The sequence below is a fragment of the Athene cunicularia genome, assembly GCF_003259725.1.
Source record: "Athene cunicularia isolate RWA chromosome 1 unlocalized genomic scaffold, athCun1 chr1_part1, whole genome shotgun sequence".
NCBI classification, from domain to species: domain Eukaryota; kingdom Metazoa; phylum Chordata; class Aves; order Strigiformes; family Strigidae; genus Athene; species Athene cunicularia.
In genome coordinates, this window is record NW_020799091.1 from 29757655 (window position 1) to 29777163 (window position 19509).

Below are 19509 nucleotides of genomic sequence, written 5' to 3' on the forward strand. Positions count from 1 at the left end.
AAATGTATAACAACATATAAATCACAAAACAATACAAGAAATAAGAACTATTTAATAGCTTTACAAGAAAGTTCCAACACTTAATGACACTACCACCTGAATTATTTTCAACATATTTCAGTAGTCTACTAGTAAGAGATTAGATGTAAAGTAAGACTCACGTCAAAATTATTTCCTAATGTGCTGATAACTTTAATCAGAACTAATTGTTAAAAATATTTTTTCTAAACTCTTACAGGTATTTCACTACAATAAAATATATTAAAACAAACTAAATGTCTGTTCAAAAAAGTACACTCTAAACAGCAACTGAACGGATGAAACTGTTAGCTAAAGATATAAATACATTTATTTCACTTTGTTTGTAAGGGTTACATGAAAAAAGTGAGATTTTCATACATACCTCTCTTCCACAGGTTGAGGCAAATGCTGTTGTTCTATGGCATTAAGATACAGCGAGTCTGCTGTTTTAATCTGACAGGCTTGTACAGTCAGATATTTGAATATATGCACCTTACCCTTTGTACAAATCTGTTAAGACAAGAAAGAAAAGGAGATTTATAAATAGAATGAAAGAATGAGCTTTTCACTCAAAAAGAGTTATGATAAAATAGATGGTATGGCCTGCTACTAACTGTAAATTGAAAAATTATTTTCCAAAAGTAGTTAATAATGACATTTAATTAATCACCATGTCCTTTATACCCTTAGCCATTTTTTTAAGCCTTTTGATTTTACTAATGTCCAAGCATATTTATGATGCATTTCACCTGCATTTTACCTGCATTTTATTTTCTTTAACTGCACACTTGTAGCTCAAGTGCTTGGTGAAACTTGCTCTGTATTTTTGGAGTTTAGGAGCAGCATCACCATTGGTTATGAAAAGTATTTCTCCAATGCCATAAAAACTATCAAGTATTTCAACAGCTGTTGATCTAGAACAATTGTAGTTCTCAGAGATATAGTTTGAATCTACTGCCCAGTAAGTCAACAACAATGTTGTCCTTAAGCAGCAAGCACGGGTTGCATTCATTTATCATCATTTCTCAGCATGGCGTACAGTTCAGAACAGGAGTATGATTTTGTCATGTATTACAATCTATAAACTTACATCATAAAGTAAAATAAATTTTACATTGATTACATTACAGACAGTCTGCATATTTTTTAGGTTGAGAGTAAAACACTGTAGAACCTTCTAGAACTTAAAAAGAGAGAAAATATTTATCCAGGAAGTTTCTCGCTTCTTTTTCAAAACTATATACATATTCCAACATTTTCATATGCAGATAGGAAAGACACACACAAAAAAAACCAAAAAACAAAACACAACAAACAGGCAGCAAATGGAATGGAAATCATCTATACTCATGTTGCTTTAAGTGGAACACAGATCCATACATAGAACATAGGATATTTTCTATGTCTTATTTACATACCAACAACTAAAGTCTGTGATGGCTGAAGTTCAGAAGCCTGCAGTTGCAGAAGGCGATATTTATAAACTATAATTTGTTATCGTCTACCCAATATTAAGGCACAATGTGAATTGCAGATGTCACTTACTTGTGCTGGTGGAGACTGCAAAGGATTATTCTCAAGTAGTAATACTTGTAACTGCACCATCTTTCTAAAACAAATTGGAATCACAAGAACTTTATTGCAGGAAAAGTCGAACTTTACCAAGGGAAGCTGTACTAGTTCTAAAAGTAACAAAAAAGAAAGGTGATGTTATAGCTGTATTTATTTTTGCCATAAAATCATAAAATATTTCTGAATAAATCTTTTGCATTCAGGAAAAATACAAACGAGCAGGGATATGGTCAACATTTACTCAATTCTATACTGGGAAATGAAAAGAGTGTTATTGTTATACAAGTGACAAATTTTAAAATAAATACTTTGAAATACTTTTTTTCCTGAAGCTCAGCTGACAGCTCCCATACTACATTCACAACTAAGCACTTGTGCAACTTAAAAGATGCCTAGAATTGCAAAGAGAATTCAATGAAGAAAACCTCACACAGTTATTTAGTGAGTACCACTGAATGTTGTATTCTGCAAACTCAAATGTAATAAATTTTAATACAAAGTAATTACTACTTTTTAATCATATTTACTTGCATGACTGAAAAATACTTCCAATATGCTACTAAAAAGAGCTATCATAAAGGTGTTGGGATTTTTGTTTGTTTTTACCTTGGGGTAAAACTTCGAGGTAATTTCTTCTGACATTCAGTTCTTTTAAAGATTTCAGCTGGCCTATCTGCTGTGGCAAAGCTGTGATTTCATTACAGCTGACATCCTACAGCAAAATAGTAATAATAGAAACAATGAACTTTTGGCTCCTAACTGTTAAATAATACTGATGTGAAATTGTAGCTAATTTGGTATTACTGTTGCAACATTTTATTAACCTGAAAACATGCAACTATGTCCTGTCTTCACAATGCAAAACTAGATACATGAGAAAATGTTTACACATTACTTAAAACCCATAGTGAATTCTTATTTGGGGAGCAAGTTAATTTTGAAAGTTAATTTAATTTCTATAGAAACATTCAAAACCATTTGCTTAAGAAGTTCCACCTTTGTTTTCTCAAGCTTTATTCATATGAAGAACTCCATACCATGATTATATAACCAAATATGTTTGGATGAAATGTAAAACTGCCAGTGTGTGCATCTGATTTTCTGAAAAGATTCTTGTTTTTCTGGAGGGAATATTTAAGCACAATTTAAAAAAAAAAAAACAAAACCACACACAGACAAGAGAGAAAACAGCAATAGCACTCTGTAATGATGCTCAAGAAAGGCATATATTTGACTATCACATCACACAGGCCATAATAAAATAGGACAGATTTTGTTAAGCATTATACAGATATTCAACATACTATTGTAAAGGTGCTTCACTGCCTACACAAGTTCTAAGTAGGTCTGATTTTGATGACTAGGATAACAGCCTGTTTAATGACCCGGATGAAACTGGAACCCATCCTCATTTCAGCATTCCTAAAGGACTAACTGCTGTAAAGTTTAAAGTATGGGGTCTGGTTATACTGAGCACAATTGCTCTGAGCAACCTGGACTACTGGAAGGTGTCCCTGCCCATGACATGGAGATTGGAACTGGGTGATCTCTGATCTTTAGGGTCCCTTCCAACTCAAACCATTCTATGATTCTACGAATTTCAAGCGACAAGTTTATATACAGTAGTATTACTGTAATAAATATACTTTAACACTATTGCTAACAAGAAACCACTATGAATGTGTACTGAAGATCAACTTCTTGAATTAAATGTCTAAAACAAGACAGTTTTCAGATACTAGCTATCATTTTTGCTGCCAGTCTACACTCAATGTGAAATCAAAAGGACATCAAAACCTCTGCTTACATGCCATGCAACCTGTAAATTTGAGTAATGTCCCAATCATGCTTCCATTTCTGCATTAAAAAAAAGGAAACAGTATTTCACAGTATGAGACCAAACCGAGGTAATGCCAAATTTTCCTGAATAGCCACTGGAATACTTTTAGGACATTCACTCCTACTCTCTTGACTTTTTCAAATGTATTTATACAGTATCTGGGAGCTCCTAGACTACAAATTTCTGTAAATCGGTCAGATTTCCAAGTCCTGTCTTTGAAGACAGTTGCTTTAATACTAGTCAGAAATGTTATATTAACTTGTTACCCTCAAGCCTAAAAATCTAGTTAACAAAAAATGATAGTAAAACCAAAATGTGAACTGGCAGTGCTGCTTGCTGCATCAGACAAGTTTCCTCTTGTAACAGAATCTATGTTGCCAAAGTTTCCTTCCCTTGTCAAAACACAGTCAGGAAATTATTTTAGCTTTTAGACAAGGAAATTAAAAATCCCAGTTAATGTGTGAATCTTTTGCCCAAGTTGTCACAAAGTATGGTTAATTGCACTGTTCCCAGATCATTTATTTTTAAAGCTTTACTGTCCTATTTTCACTTTAGAGACTTTAAACAACTTCATAATTAGATACTCAATTTTTAGGGCACAGAATTAAAATTTAAAGTCACCTTGTGGCAGAGAAACTCTAGACCAAGTGCACTTATGCACACACACATCAGAATAAGTCAGGGAAAGAGACAGAGAATTTTAAAGGAAGTGGAAAAAAACACAAACCACCCCCAAAAAAGCCTAGCAGTGTGTCGCCTCAAAACCAAAGTCCACTTATAAACTTTCAGAACATCCTCAGTAAGACTGATGTTATGACAGCATGTCAGCATTCACAAGATCTCTATAGACAGAGTATCCTTTATGCTACTAAACACTACTGTCCAACTTTTTTTATTACTTTGTTTGAATAGCTGTGGAAAACAAAGACCTAGAACATTACTTCTTGTTATACTTATGCTCTGACTATTATCAGACTTTGTGAGTGTGTATGTGACAGAGACAGTGCTTATCTTTCCCATTACTTTGGCACTAATGGAAGCAACACTATCAAAGTCAAATGTCTATGGTTTTCAAGCTAATAAAGAAACTATGCAATCAGCAGTTTGGAACTTTACTTCATGGACATCTGCAACCAACCAAAGCGCAAACACCTATGCAAGTTCCAAAGGTGTGTTAGCTGGAGATCAGACTTCTGCATTAATTCTATTTTGTTCTCATCAGTTATGCCAAGTCTTGCCATGACAACACAATTTCTCAGTATTAGAGAAATGTAAGGAATATTTAAATTGAACATTCATTTCTGTGGCATGAAGCTCAATGTCATGAAAACAAATCAAAATCATCAACATTTTTCTCTTGCTTATGGTAAAGTTTAAATGGTCTTAAACCAATAAAATTCAGCATAATACAAACAGAAAAACAAATATGGTACTCTGGCTCCATATTAACATGTTTATTCACACACACAGAAAAATTTATCCAAAACACGGAAATTGAGGTAAACCTCCTCCTTACATCCATCTTAAAACTTGGGACTCCTGACTGAGCTGTTATTCCTAAAAAGTGTGGATTCTGTCAGAGCTTGATATAATAGCCATACAGAATGGTAAAAGGAAGTCACATGGTGTGTGAGCACATGGATCTTTTTAGGCAACAGAAGGCAGCAGGTTCCACTTGGTCAGGCAGCTGGCCCAGATTAGATGAATGAGGTGAAGGACCTAAATCCCACCTGAGAGATTTAAAGGCTTCCAATGTGAAACAGGAGCATCCCAGTGATGAAAGTGGCTGTTACCTGAAGAAGGTAGAAGTGCAATACTGCCTGATAGGATGGAGAATGGAATTTTACTGTACATCTGATAGTTTTGGGTGAAATTACTGAGTCATCTCTACCCAACTATATTTCTCTGATGGAAAATAAGTTTCAGATTATCTTCACATCAGTTTTGCACTCATCCTCCTGGTTGATAGTAGAGGATGACTGAGTTACACAGCTGCAAATAAAAGTAAGTTTCCCAAACAAATTTTGCAAATAATTGTAACATATCCTGAAGGGAGAATAATTTATATGTTATTTTGGTGTTTGTAAGATAGCTGTTAGATCTATATAACCCAGAATCCTAAAATTTAAAAGAATACCTGAAAATTTATTGCATGCAATATATGTCATGCTATGCCCCAAGTATGAAATTTATTCTAATATATACATGTAAAAGAACTGCCTAGCCCATTTTGGAAGAGAGAAGAAAAAAGCAGGTTAGTTGGAAAGGTCTGATCTAATTTGCAGCAAACTATACTTAAATCACGCTAGAGTAACTACAGAGGTAAAATTTGTTTCAAGAAGTTAAATAACAAAAAAAAAAATCCATTTGCTATGTACACACAGACTTTACTGGATGCAGCTTGTGAAACATTTTGGGAACCTGAGGGTGCTTGGCAAAGTCCTAGTAATACAAAAACTGCATGCAGTCAGGAGGTGTTCGTCACCTCTCAGGATCAATTCCGTGGGCCAGCTCAGCACCAGCACTGCATGTGTACCAAAACAACAGCACGCCCCGCCAGGGGCCTGGCTGATTGCATTGCCTGGAGGCCACAAGCTATTCGGGCTGGCATTGCTCTTACACAGCTGAATGTTTTGTGCAACAACTGCAGTATGACTTAATCTTTTTTTTTTTTTTTCCTCTTTTTACTCATTTCAGAACAATGATCACTTATTATCTAAACTGCATTATATTATATATGCCAGCACAGATCTTGGCTTTCAATCCTACCACTATTTGCTTCTCTCAGTACTTCACAGTTCAGTAATTTCCAGCTAAATAATGCAACTCATTTCACTGGAAATGTACCAAACTCTCATGGTGGCATCAAACTAAGTCAGATCATCTGAACAGAACCATCCCCAATTTAACAAAAACTTCCCTCCCACCACCCCCTTCTAATCACAAAGAACTAACATCAGACCTTCAGCTTTTGAATTATTCTAGGCTATCAAAGGGACATGTTGCTATAGCCTCTCATTTGAAATATTTTTAGAGCGGGAATTGTTATGTTCTTCATGACAGAGTAACACTGAAATTATACTGTAACTGGAAAGCAATATGAAAATCCAGTATACCAAAGTTAAACACATGATTTGTTTAAAAAAAAACCCAAACAAACCCTATAATCTATATTGTTTTTCAAGCTCTTAGTTTTTAACTTTTCAAAATTCTAAAATAAGGAGAAGGGCTACTCTTAAGCTATACACAAACTCTTACCAACAAATGAAACACTTCCAGCATCAGCAATGCTAGTTCACCTCACTGAGAGGGTTAATTAGATATGAAAGAACTTCAGCAAGTCTTTACTGAAAATATTGTCACAGACCTCAGTTAATAGAAATAAAACGGATGATTTTGACTAGGCAGAATCAAGCCAAGTCTTTCAATTATTTCACAGGAGCCTGCTGACACTAGGCTAGGCTACATTTAAACTAGAAGCAATCAAGACCTAACAGGGTTCCAATTGTTATTATCTATTCAGTCATCCTATCCCTGAAATTAGTATGTATTTAATACTGTTCAACTTCAATTATATATAAAACTGGAACCATAATCTTTTACTGAATCACATTTTAAGCACACCGGAAACAATGCTATAGCCTAATGTGGTTTTCTGAAGGTTAATTAAATCAAAACCATTTCAGTAATCTTATTAAACCCATCATACAAACAAAATACACACACACAAAAAATATTTGATAAGATAAATTAATAATGCTCACCAAAACAAACCAAACTTGGTAGTCTTTAGCTCAGGCATAAACCAGAAAGGAAAAGGTATCTACCCACCCCCCCCACCCCCCCTACTCATCAACAACCAGATCAGTTGTAATAAATAATAAAAGCCTGGCAGCACAGGATACTGTACAAAAAGAATACTAGAATAAAAAAAGCCCCACAGTTGCCACTTCACTCCACATATGAAGAATCAGTAGCAGGACTGGGGTGTAAAGCAAGGTCAGCTCAATTCCTGTAACATAATTTAATAGAGAAACTACTGTCATAAAAATAATAATATGATAAGCAGGCACTTTCAGATACTGAAAACATGTGCAAGATAACTGCTGTCAATGGAGATATCAGCAGTTGGAAGAAAGTTCAAATATCATTGTTTTACTATGAATAAATTAGCAGTGTCAAAATGTAGTTTGTCAATTTGTATGTTAAGAGGTCAAGGTGAAAAGAAATAACCTGAAGATATCATGCATACACCGCATTCAGTCTCAACCTACAATATATAAAAGAGGAAGATAAAAGGATAAAAGGGAAGCATTCTCTTATATACATTTTCCATATACAAACTTTAAAAACACATGTATAATTAAATTAATTTTAAGGTACCAAATAATTTTTGCCTTTTCAAATTCTCGTTTACTAGGCAATGTATTATAGTTTATCTACTGCTTGCAGAAACAGTAGTTGCATGGACAGCTTTAAAGTCGAGAGGAATATAATAATTCTGTAAATCAGATTGGTGTTCAGGAAAGGAAAGTTGCATGAGACAAACAGTGAAATAAAATCAAAATAAACCATGATAAGATCACTATCACTAGTGGAATGCCATGTGGTAAGAAGATAGTAATAACAGAGAGAAAGGAAACAGAAGGGGAAGGAGCTACAGAGGGGAATACACCTTTGCAGAGCCTGATGCCAGAACTATGAATCTGATACAGCAAGACAGGGAGCCAGTGCAAGTGGTGCGTAAAACTGCTAAAGATGATGAACTTCAAAGCTGAGTTCTGAATGAACCATGGGCAGTGATGTTGTTTAGAAGGGTCTTGAAGAACACAAAGGAAACTATTATTGTGTTACTACCCAACACAGTTGAGATGTTCAAAAGTTAATTTTTTAACCTGCATTATAGCATTACAGTTACATTTGCAAAGTGAATTTTACTCTTTCTAGTTAAATACAAATAAAGTCAAAGTTAAAAAAAGATCAGTAACATACCAGTTCCATTAACTGTTTTAGCTGACCTATCTCTTCTGGAAGGGAACCTAGCTTATTGTTACTTGCAATTAAGACTTTTAGAGGAAGACCACACAGGCAAGCTGGCAAAGAAGAAAGCTGATTTCGACTGCAACAAAACAAGAAAGGACAATCATTAAAACCGCCAGTGACGTTCTACTGAATACTCACATAAAAGACAGAGTTGTAAAATTCCTTCGTTTTCATGGGTCAGATCTTATGCAGGCAAATTTTAAATTTTCAAATGGCAATCACTAAGAAAACATTTGCATATCAAAAATATCTGTGTTACTGATTAAACAGTATTGTGGAATTTACCCATCTGGAAAAAATGCATTATATCAGTTTCACAATATTGTAACAAGCCTGGCTGTCATCTAGAACAACTGTTTCCCTTTCTAATGAATACAGGAAAGTCAACTGAGACAGTATTTTGCAAGTATTTAAATATTCCCATAGTTTTATGTGGCAATATAGTGGATGTCTTTTGCTCCAACTGAAAGACAAATAAACAAATTAGAGATAAAATTATCTTCTCAATTCCTTTAAAGCACACATAGTTGAAGATTACTTGGTGCTTGTAAATACAGCAAAAAATTCTAGAGCCATCAAAAATTCATGTCTTTAAGACCCATATTGAGCCATTTTATCTCTATATATTACTTTTTCTAAAATTGCTAAAACAATTTTTTTAAGTGACTGACATGTGCCATTTTATTCTTCATACCATATTTCTGGAAAAAAAAAAAAAGTGAGATCTTCATGAAGAGGAGTTGCAAGGAAAGGCAAAATTTGGTAGAAAACTTTCAAGAGATTTAGGCTCTTGTTCTAGTAACAATTAGTCAACAAGCTAGAACTTGAAGATGACAAATGCCATAACCCTTTGATCTCCAGATCTCCAGATCTGGATCTCCAGATGATTAAAAAGATTAATTTGTTATTTGTGGATCAGTTCTCAGATGAAAATTTAAGATCAACAGAATATCATACTAACTACTATCTTTAACGGAATATTTGAAGGTTTTCTTAAAATAAAACTTTGTCTTTTTTATGGGTATTAACCTGTAGAAAAACAACGAACAGTAACTTAAAGCAGCACTCTAGTAAGAATCATTTTAGTTATCATTTGCATGGCTCTTAAGGCTCCAAAGAACAAATATGCATGACTGAACTCTGAAAACAGACGGCAAAAATTGTTCTGTGTAATTTCAGTAAGAGTTGCAACACTGAATTAAAATAAAGGGAAACAAAAATAAAAATTCCAAACGTCTCAATTTCTTAACTGCCAATCCAAAGCTCCATATAAAGATGTGTATTCATGTTCCACAAAACAGTCTCAAAATATTTTACAAAGCAAACTATCATCATATCTCTTACACAGGCTCAGAGACAGACAGGTATCAAATAACAAACCCAAGGATATTTAAAAATCCAACTACTAACCAGCAGTAGCTGAAGAAAACAATCAATGCTTATTGTGGAGTCAGGATTCTCAATTCTAGTGTCTTTACAGAAGACCAAGACACAACTTATTTTTTAGAATAAGTAGAAATATTTTCTTAAGTTCCAAATAACTTAAATTGAGAAAGTCTAGAATCTAAGAGTTACCCTATGCAGCAGATCAAACACAAACAAACAAAAAAAAAACCCCAAACAGGTAAAAATAATTTTTAAGTTTTACAGAACACAGAAGCAACCCACTAAGAGGTAATGAAAAGCCCATAACCCAGGCAAGCGAGTAATAAATCATATTAGTTTAAAAGGCATTTCTTTAAATAAAACATGAAGAGTATCCACCAAGGCCCAAAGACTATGTATATCTCTTGGCATCACATTCTAAAGCTATTTAACATACGGGCTCTGCTGGTAACAGGCAGAAAAATATGCATTTTAAATCTATGGTATTTTTCTTGCCAAGGATGTTCTTTCTTCTTCTACAGACTTACTGTGTTTAGCTAACATGGGGGAAGGGCACATCTAGAGATTTTAAACTGAGGGAAGTGACCTTACTTAGCAAAACTTGAAACGCTTCCTTTCATTTTGTCTACTATACTGTGATATGTGGTTATTAGCTCTGTAACAATTTTGGGTTTGTGACAAGTCACACATTCCAATACTGCACTGAATACTAATTCACTAGTTCACTACATTGAGTTCTAATTGAGTTCACTTTAATTCCTAAATTCACTAAGATGTTTTATGCAAACTTAATTTAATCCAGTCTTAATTATTTTATGAATATCTAAGAAACACTGTTTCAAAATTTTAAGTCCTATTCCTTATATGTGTGCAGATATTCAGGACACACTCTGTTTCAATTTTTAGAGGTAAAATTAGTGTTCCACACCGGACAAAACTGCAGTACAGTAACAACACAGGAAGGCTTGAGAAACATCCTCAGCATTTACAAAATTGATGATCAAGCCTTCGTATCTTGAATTTAGAAGCCCAAGAGCCACTTCGCCTCAGCTCAAACCTCATTCTCGCAAACACCAGATTACTGTATCTTCACTATTACAGTTTTTACTTACACAACTGCAAAGAAACATCCACAACTTGTCCCAATTGAAAAGGTGCTCTCAAAAGCAAATATCTATTCACCTGCACTTTAACCAGTAGCAATTCTCTATACCAAAAAGTATTCACATACACTTTTCATTTTTAAAAAGAGACAAAGGTGCCTAATTCTTTGCCCCTTCCTCCTAAAAAAGGCTGTAACTCTACTTCTTGCATAATAAGAGGATACAATATAATATCATGCTTTTTCTCTACATTCCTCATGGAAAAAAAAAAATAATCCTGTCTCTGTCCCTCCATCTTTTTAACTACAAAAAGTGTGTCAAGTTTCACAAAATTTATCATCAGAAGGGAATTAAAAGAATCCAGCTGTGCTGATGTGATTAGTATTTTGAATTTGCTAGAAGAATAAGGGAAAGAAAGGGATAAATATTACTTGGTCTTTCTTGAAATAATTAGTTTTACATTTTGGCCTTTACAATTCCTTCATACAGACCTGCATCTACAGCCAATAAGGTTTTGCATTACCCCTTCCAATAAAAGTCAGTTGTTCCAGAAACACATGAAGTGCAGACAGAAAAAAGCTTTACACATTTGCAAATAAACAAAAAATGTGGCAAAGTTAAACTTACCTCAAATTTAAGTAAGTTAGCATTTGCAAGTTTACTATGGCATCTGGTATAATTTTAATACAATTGTGGTATAGATTTAGTGTTTCCAGTGACACGAAATGGCACAGCTCTGTAGGAACCTCAGTTAATCTATTCTTGGATAAATCTGAGAAGAGAAAGAGAGAAGTACATTTTTTTTAACCATCAGAAAGATATACTTTGAAAAGCTACACTTCTTTATTAAAATAAATGAATAAATGTAACCCTACAGTGAGACAGCAAATTCAGCCATTGTTTTGAGTATGCATAATAAAACTAGTGCTAACCTTTACAATCTTGAAATGGAACAGACTGCATATAAAAGAGCAAACATTCAAGTTAATATTTATTTGGTCTAATAAAATGTAATTATTTGCAGAACTCAATACGCTGAGGAAATACTTGCAAACAGAACCAAGTATAGATTCCAAAGCTCATTCAATATACCCAGAGATCTAGCCAATACACAGCTAGACATCTGCAAATAATGATAGCATTTAGAGAAAACAAACAATAAGGATTAGATCTTTGATTTCTTTAAATTAAACAAAAAAAAAAAAAAAGTTCTTCAGGTAACTCTTCAAACTGACCTGTATTTTCTAGATCTCAGTCACTCATAAAAGAATGTTACTATAGGTAATTTTTATAGAAAATGGTAAAGACCTTCAGGATGGGATTTGATATAAGTACATACAATGTTGGATATGTATGTACAATTCTGGTACATATACTGTTGATAATGATGGATTCCAATTCCCCAAGTGAGTGCTTGTACCCACAGAACAAAAACTTTTGATTTCTGACCAATTATTAATTCTTATTTTCTCATTTTAAGCACACAGACACAAAGGAAAATCAGTAGGATGAAGTGTTACCGAGTTTTGCTCCTTATCTATCACATTACGAAAAACGAGGTATCATAATACTGATGTGAGCTCAAGTCATTAAATAATAATGCCTGCCAGTGTTCAACTGAATTAACTGGGTTCAAAGAAATGTTTAAACAGGGTTGCAAAGCAGACAGCTCATCATCAGAAATCACACAAATGCCACCTACCCATACCACCAGATGGATAACCTGACCTGAAGAATGGTCACCTGTTTGGTGTGGAAGGAAGAGGAATGTACCTGGGCAAAAAGTGAGATGTCTAATGGGAAGGATACAAGGAAGAAATGGAAGTTAGTGATCTTCTTCACTGCTGTTATTTTTAGTCTACTCCATGATCCTTCAAAGCTTATTTCAAAGCATACTTTCTTAAACTACATAAAGAAAAAAGCAGCCAAAGTATAGCAGATACATTTTCAGAGTGCCAGTGATCTGACTCCTCTCTTTAGAGCCATAAAGCAATTTTTTGCTTTTGTGAACAAACAGGCAGAAGCCTGAAAATCTTTTTAACTTCCTTTGCAGTTCCAGACTTGTCAGTTTGCTGCACACAGGCACAGCTTGTGTTCAAACCTATTGTCAGGAGGAAGGTCTTACCATTTTAATTTTTGTTCCTATCTCCTGTAATGCATGCTGAAATTGCGTGCACTCTACTTCCCTTGCCAGCTTCCACTTTGCTTCACCTCATTGCTTCCAACAAAAAGTTGGTTTCATTATTGCATCCTCTACCAAGAGAACAGCAATGGCCTATGAGTGCAGTAACAGCAGCCGTGCTGACCCAAATTGCAATACAGTTGAATTGAGCACCTCAACCAAAATTATTCACTTTTAATTTACTATTCAACAGTCATGCTTGACTGCTCTGCTCTCTCTTACCAGGCTTTGATGGTAGTTAGATGCAGCATTACCTCAGCTTCTCCTTTCCTTCACTTCTGCCATCAAATTAAAGCATTCCCTGTCTGAATGTTATTAGTGTTTCAAAGGGGGAGAAAAGCCTTCAATGTTACGCTGTTTTAGTGCTTTAATCCTCCACTGTGTTCTATTTATTATGAGAGCACTTGTTTACCAATGTGGTATTTCAAAAAAATTACCACTGGTTCCCCCTCCTGCTGCCTTCCTAGCTATGTTTATTATCAGATATTAACAGAGGACTGCCATGCTGTCACTTTTTGAATCACGCATCGTCATATTTTACAATTTGATTGCAAAGCAAACCTTCCCTTTTTTTTAAACTGCACTTTTCTACAGTGGCATTGCCATACACATACTGCTCGTTTCCTTCTTTAAAAGGAAAGAAGCAGCAAGATCCAGAAAAGCAAACTGAACTTTAGGCCTAGACTGAAGATGACCTCCATGGCACTGGATGGTACACAGACAGTGACGCCTCATCCCTCTTCTGAGCTTTCTCAAGTGATACACAGATCAAAAACTGAAACCACAAAATTGTTACTTCTTCTCAAGCTACTAGAACTGCAGCCTGCCACCTTAAGTCTCATCTTCATGACTGTTACATTTACCTTCACATTGAATAAAAGGGACTGTTGCCACAAAATTTGACTTGCCCTTGAAAAATTCTAGTGCCTCAAAAAAGTGGAACAGCAACTAGATTGACCCTGCTCCTATAACAGACATTACTATAACAGTAAAACGCTTTTTTAAGTTTTATTACTATCCTTTGTTCTCAAGGGCTCTAACTCTGTTAATCTGATGGAGAAAGCAAAAACCTCCAGATGATAACAGATAAATTCATTCCTGTCATTCTCAGGACCGTGGGTTACAGGACATGCTACATACACAACAGTTGAATTCAAGAATTAATTTACAACAAAGGAAGTAAATTATTTGTTACTGTCTAGTCATCACAGTTTAAGATTGTTTCAACACCTGAATCTATTGTTGCTTCCTAAATAATAAAGAAGTTTCACAACATAAGGCAGAGGAATAAAAACTGTACATTTTATTTAATACCATCGTAACATAACTCAATAGAAAAAGCAGAAGTTTGGTACTATAACTTACTGATAAGGGGTTTCATTAATACCAAATCTGAATGTCTTTCAGAAACAGTATTGGAATAGAATCTGACATACAGAATGCTCAACACTTTTTTTAACTAATGGCAATAATTTTTGCCAAAAAACAGACTTCTCTGATCAAATGAGAGCAAAAGAAGAGCAGAGTGTCCTGGTCTACAACAAGAGATTGTTTTCACTCAATCCTAGAATGAATGTGAGCTTCTGAACATGACACAGCTGCGAAGAAAGCCTAGCAGCTTTCAGATGTCTCTGAAAGTTCCATGCAGAAAAGCACGTCTTCAGAAATGAAAACATCCTGCATAACAATTTTATATTGTACCTTAAAAGCATATATAAACATGTACAGAACCTCTAAAGATTACATAACTGGTTTGATATTACTTTATATGAAGGTACTTCTGCCTCAAATTACTGTATCTTGCAATTAGTCGGTATGTATTACAGGTTTACTCTGATAGTTCTAGAATAAAACACAAGGGTTAAGCCTTAACAAAACTGCAGAACCTTTTGAACGTATTGAAAAAAACAGCAGGCATGTATCTTGTTACTGTCACAAGTCATAAACTTTCTGAAAAATATTTTGTAAAGGTTTTCTTGGGTTCATTATTTAGGGAAAAAGAAGAATACAGAAACTAAAATTTTAAACTAATTCTGAAAATATTTTTTAAATACAGATATAATTAGTTGTCAAATCTTTACTTCCTTACTGTAATTTTTTAACTATCAACTTCCCAAATCACTAAGCTACACATCTCCCCTTGCTTCATTAATTTGAAGAATAACACTTCAGGGTATTACTAATGAAGTTATGGTACAGACTAGCTTTTGCTATAGAAATGGAAATCAGAGGGATGGAATTTGCTGGTCTTTAAAGGAATTTTGATTAATTTGCCAGTATATTATCTAACACAAATGAGATCTAACAAATTAATGCGTCTCTCTGACGGTTCAAGTACATTTCATGGTTGCCAAGACAGTATAGGCAAGGTTTCACCTCTGGTGACTATTTTCTGTAACTTCTGTTATGAAAGAGGCGACACAAATATCAACAAATATGGGGTGGAAGGGGGAAGGCCATACACTGGAATGAGCTTTTTGTTTTCAATGAAATAAACTATCCATTCAGTATTTGTGACATCAAGACACTTTCAAACTACATCTGGCTTCACTTCACCTTTTCCTGCCAAGAACAAGTTTGTTAAAACTCCAAAATAAAGTAATGGAACACAAAAAAATAAGCAAGGCAGTTTAGAAAAATATTAGATGGAATCTTGATCTTTAAAAGAATCAGCACAGTTCTGGCACAAAGATATGGGTTTTGTATGAGAAAAGTTACTATGTTGGAAGCTAGACAGGAACTACATAAAATAAGCACTTCCTTAGCTGAGAGCAAACAATAAAAAGCAAAAAGTTCAGACTGGTAAATAAGCATTTAACAGAAGACTCCAAGCTTTGTTTGGTGACTGGCACACTGCACAGTCAGGGTCCACACTGCCATCACACCAGTGGTAACTGACTCCTTCCTCAGGGCAAAACCTTTCAATTCCTACAGCTCTGAATGTGTCTACCACAATAAAGTACCACCACTGACTAGGACCTTTCTAACATGTTTTGCAGGCAGAATACTAACTACCACTACACATATATATAAAACACTGCCACTGCAGAAACCAAAATGACATTGTCAAATTAATCACAATAACACTAGAAGTCATATAGTTACATTTCTTACTGTAAAGTTACCAAAGTGCTCCAACTTCCCTACCTTACAGTTATTAATACATTATTAAATACCAGTTATTAATACATTATTAAATACCAGTTATTAATACATTATTAAATACCAGTTATTAACACATTAAAAACTGCAGACTATTCACAGAAGTGCTAAACAATTTAAGCCTTTAAATCAGAAAGTAATTCATTAAAAAATATGCATATGCACTAGTACATCACAAATCCTTTAATAAAGCAGTTTATTAAAAAGTGATTTACAATTTTCACATTAAAGAAAAATTCACTATAAATTTATACTTAACATACAAACCTACAATAGACAAAAGTTGGAATTATGCAAGTAAACATCTATTCACCATTAAGCAGGGAAAATATATATATATAAAAAGAAGTATCTGTATTTGATATGGAGTTCTGAAATCAAGAAATTGCAAGGTAAAAAAAGTCACCCAAACAACCTTACTCCAGCCCACCAAGTTCCTATTTTTGTAGCCTTCAGCACTTACTGAATAAAAGACAGGAATTATTTTGAAGAAGCTATCTGCATTTGTACTAAGATACCATTCAATGTATTTAAATTAGATGTCTGAATTGGATTTGACAAAGAATTAAAGCAATTCACTGTAAAAGCCCCCCAAAATAGCAAGTTCAACACTAATTATGCAAATAAGACTGGTAGGAAATACATAAAAACTCTCTATGTGACATGACACAGCTGTATGGAGCTTTACCTTTTTTACTATAAACTACCCATATTTTTATTAGGCTTTTAGGAAACCTGTATTTCCATATTACCTAGGTACATCTTAATTAATAATTGAAACAACCAATTGATGGCACTAATCTCAGACAAATTTTGAAGTATCTACTTAAGTGCACTGTATCCCACCCATACTTGCCTTGGCAAAGAGGGCAAATGATCTATTATCAATGTAATCCCACTCACCAGAATCAAATAGACAGTGCTCTCTAATGAAGCAATTACTTCATTCTAGCCTTTATGCAATTTTTCCCCCTAAACGGTAGTAAAATGCATCATTCTGTAGACTATATACTAGTCATTAAAACACTGTAATGCAATTATAAAGTGCTATATACTCTTAAGACATGCCCTACCACTTGTCAATATCTCTTACAGTGGCATGCTTGGTCTCAACTACCTGCCCTCTCTATCTGCCAATATCAACAAATGATGTCATGGATGTACAGACAGCTTTTACTGTACCCAGCAACTTCTACTGACAGTGATACTACACAAACAAAAAAGAGGCAGCAAAGACCTCCACTAATTCTGGCATCAAATGCATTCTGGTTTGTTCATGACAATTATGCCACAGGAATACATGGCATTTCTTCACTAAGAGAAATTTCTATTTAAGCTATTTAGCAGACAGAAGAACGAGTAACAGAAGACAAAGAACACACAATAAAATAAAAACAATTCTGCTTCCATATAAGAAAACATGTAACATAGTAGTTCATGGACTCAAGATTTTTCAATCTGAAACTACAACTTGTAACAGATTAAGAAAAAAGTAGCTACAATGCCGAATCCCAAGAAAGTCATCATTACGGATTCGATTACAACATTTAGACACTGATCAACACTATGCAGTCTAGATGTACAACTGCTGACTCAAAACATGTAGAAAGTGCATCTATCCCAGGCAGTTGGACATAAAAACGTAGGGACGTTGCAAGAAAAATATTTTGAACAGATTATGAAGCAACTCTGCTGTTTCACACACTTGCTAAGCACTACTTTTTGAAGCAGTCGGCATATTCTCCCTTTCCATCTGTCTTCCATTGTTAATTTAAGAATTAACATTAAAAATCTTCACCTCAGAGTCACAAACTAAGATTACACTACAGGTGTAGCAAATTTCAAAGTGATCATACATGTACTTTAGTATCGACTTTTCTTATCATTACTATGATTTAACATATTAATAGTTTCTCCTTTACCACTTTGTATGTAAACTCTCTGATTCTTTCCTGTTCCATGTATTGACATAGCATTATAACACACAGGCAAGTTAAAGAGCTCACAGTAGTGATATACAACACAACACTGTCTTCTCAGGATCACTGATGGTCAGAATGAATCCAATTTGTTTCTTGTCAAAGTAACAATTGTAATAGTTATCATACATATTCACCACAGTTATCAGAGGGGACCTAAATGTGGAGTTTAGAGGGAGACAAATAATAACACAGAACTGAAGGAAATCAACAGGCTGAGAACAGCATCTTGTAGAATCTGTCAGAGGTGTTACCACTAGAGGGGGGCCTGATCTCACAGACTTGGCCAACACCCTGTAGTGGTGTTTCTGTAACGGTTTCTTTCTTTTAGAGACCATTCACAGCGTGTGTAAAAGACAGAAATAGGAAGGTACACTTTATAATCTACCTGGTGCTCTTATGAACCTATTGCCCACAGTTTTCAAATATGACAAGTGAGGCTACTCAGTTGCAACCATTACTTCAGGAAGCAAATATATACATTGATTTCTAATGGGGTCAATCCCTTACAATAATAAAAAAAGTCTATTCTAAAATATTCACATTGAAGTATTTTTCCCCAGTCTTCCTTCAGATGATATAAGAATGCGAGGTATCCTTGAGCTGTCTGTAGTACAGCAAAAGTAGAATTAAAAGTTAGGTCCTGTACTTCATCAAGAGAAGTGTGGCCACCAGGTTGAGGGAGGTGATTCTCTCCCTCTACTCCACCCTCATAAGACCCCACCTAGAGTACTGTGTCCAGCTCTGGGGCTCCCAACACAGTAACCTCCCAATAAAGCACAGCCAGGTGTAAGAAATGTTCATCCTACATTTCTCAGGTAGTACACCAACTAGTCTGAAGCAATCCAACAGCATAAGCTAGCTCTCCCAGACACCAAAACTTTGAGCAAATGTCACTTCAGGGTCTTTTGCTTCCTCTGTGTGAAATACAGTGGGCAAAGAAGGGAGCAAAAGTATAACATATTCTCATGATTAGCTCCATGGCACATTCCAATACCAAGAACACTAAGGAAATTTCTCTGCAAGAAACATGCTGGAAACAGTATCATAACTCTGGAAGAATAAAGAGAAGGTCAATAGAGCAGTCTGCCTCATTTAAATTTCTCCCTTATCTTCTATTTCTTCCATTTTAGGATAACAACATTTCAGGGTTAAGATTGGCAGAAAAAATGGTTCCTGAGGGGGGGTCTGTTTACATGAAGATGAACCTGGTGTGGAAGT

General features: G+C 34.7%; 1 protein-coding gene across 7 annotated transcripts in view; it reads right to left on the reverse strand.

Annotated features, from left to right (window-relative positions):
- Positions 1-19509, reverse strand: part of LRCH1 (leucine rich repeats and calponin homology domain containing 1) — a 93754-nt gene that overhangs the window by 55678 nt on the left and 18567 nt on the right. For all 7 annotated transcript variants that reach the window (XR_003399148.1, XR_003399170.1, XR_003399145.1 and 4 more), the window contains exons 2-6: positions 11593-11737; positions 8426-8552; positions 2200-2305; positions 1567-1703; positions 404-531 (exon numbers count right to left, since the gene is read on the reverse strand). Coding sequence is in view for 3 of the 7 variants with exons in the window: in XM_026856431.1 (XP_026712232.1) it covers positions 404-531; positions 1567-1703; positions 2200-2305; positions 8426-8552; positions 11593-11737 (643 nt within the window). In the remaining 4 variants the exon portion in view is untranslated. The remainder of the gene's footprint in view (positions 1-403; positions 532-1566; positions 1704-2199; positions 2306-8425; positions 8553-11592; positions 11738-19509) is intronic.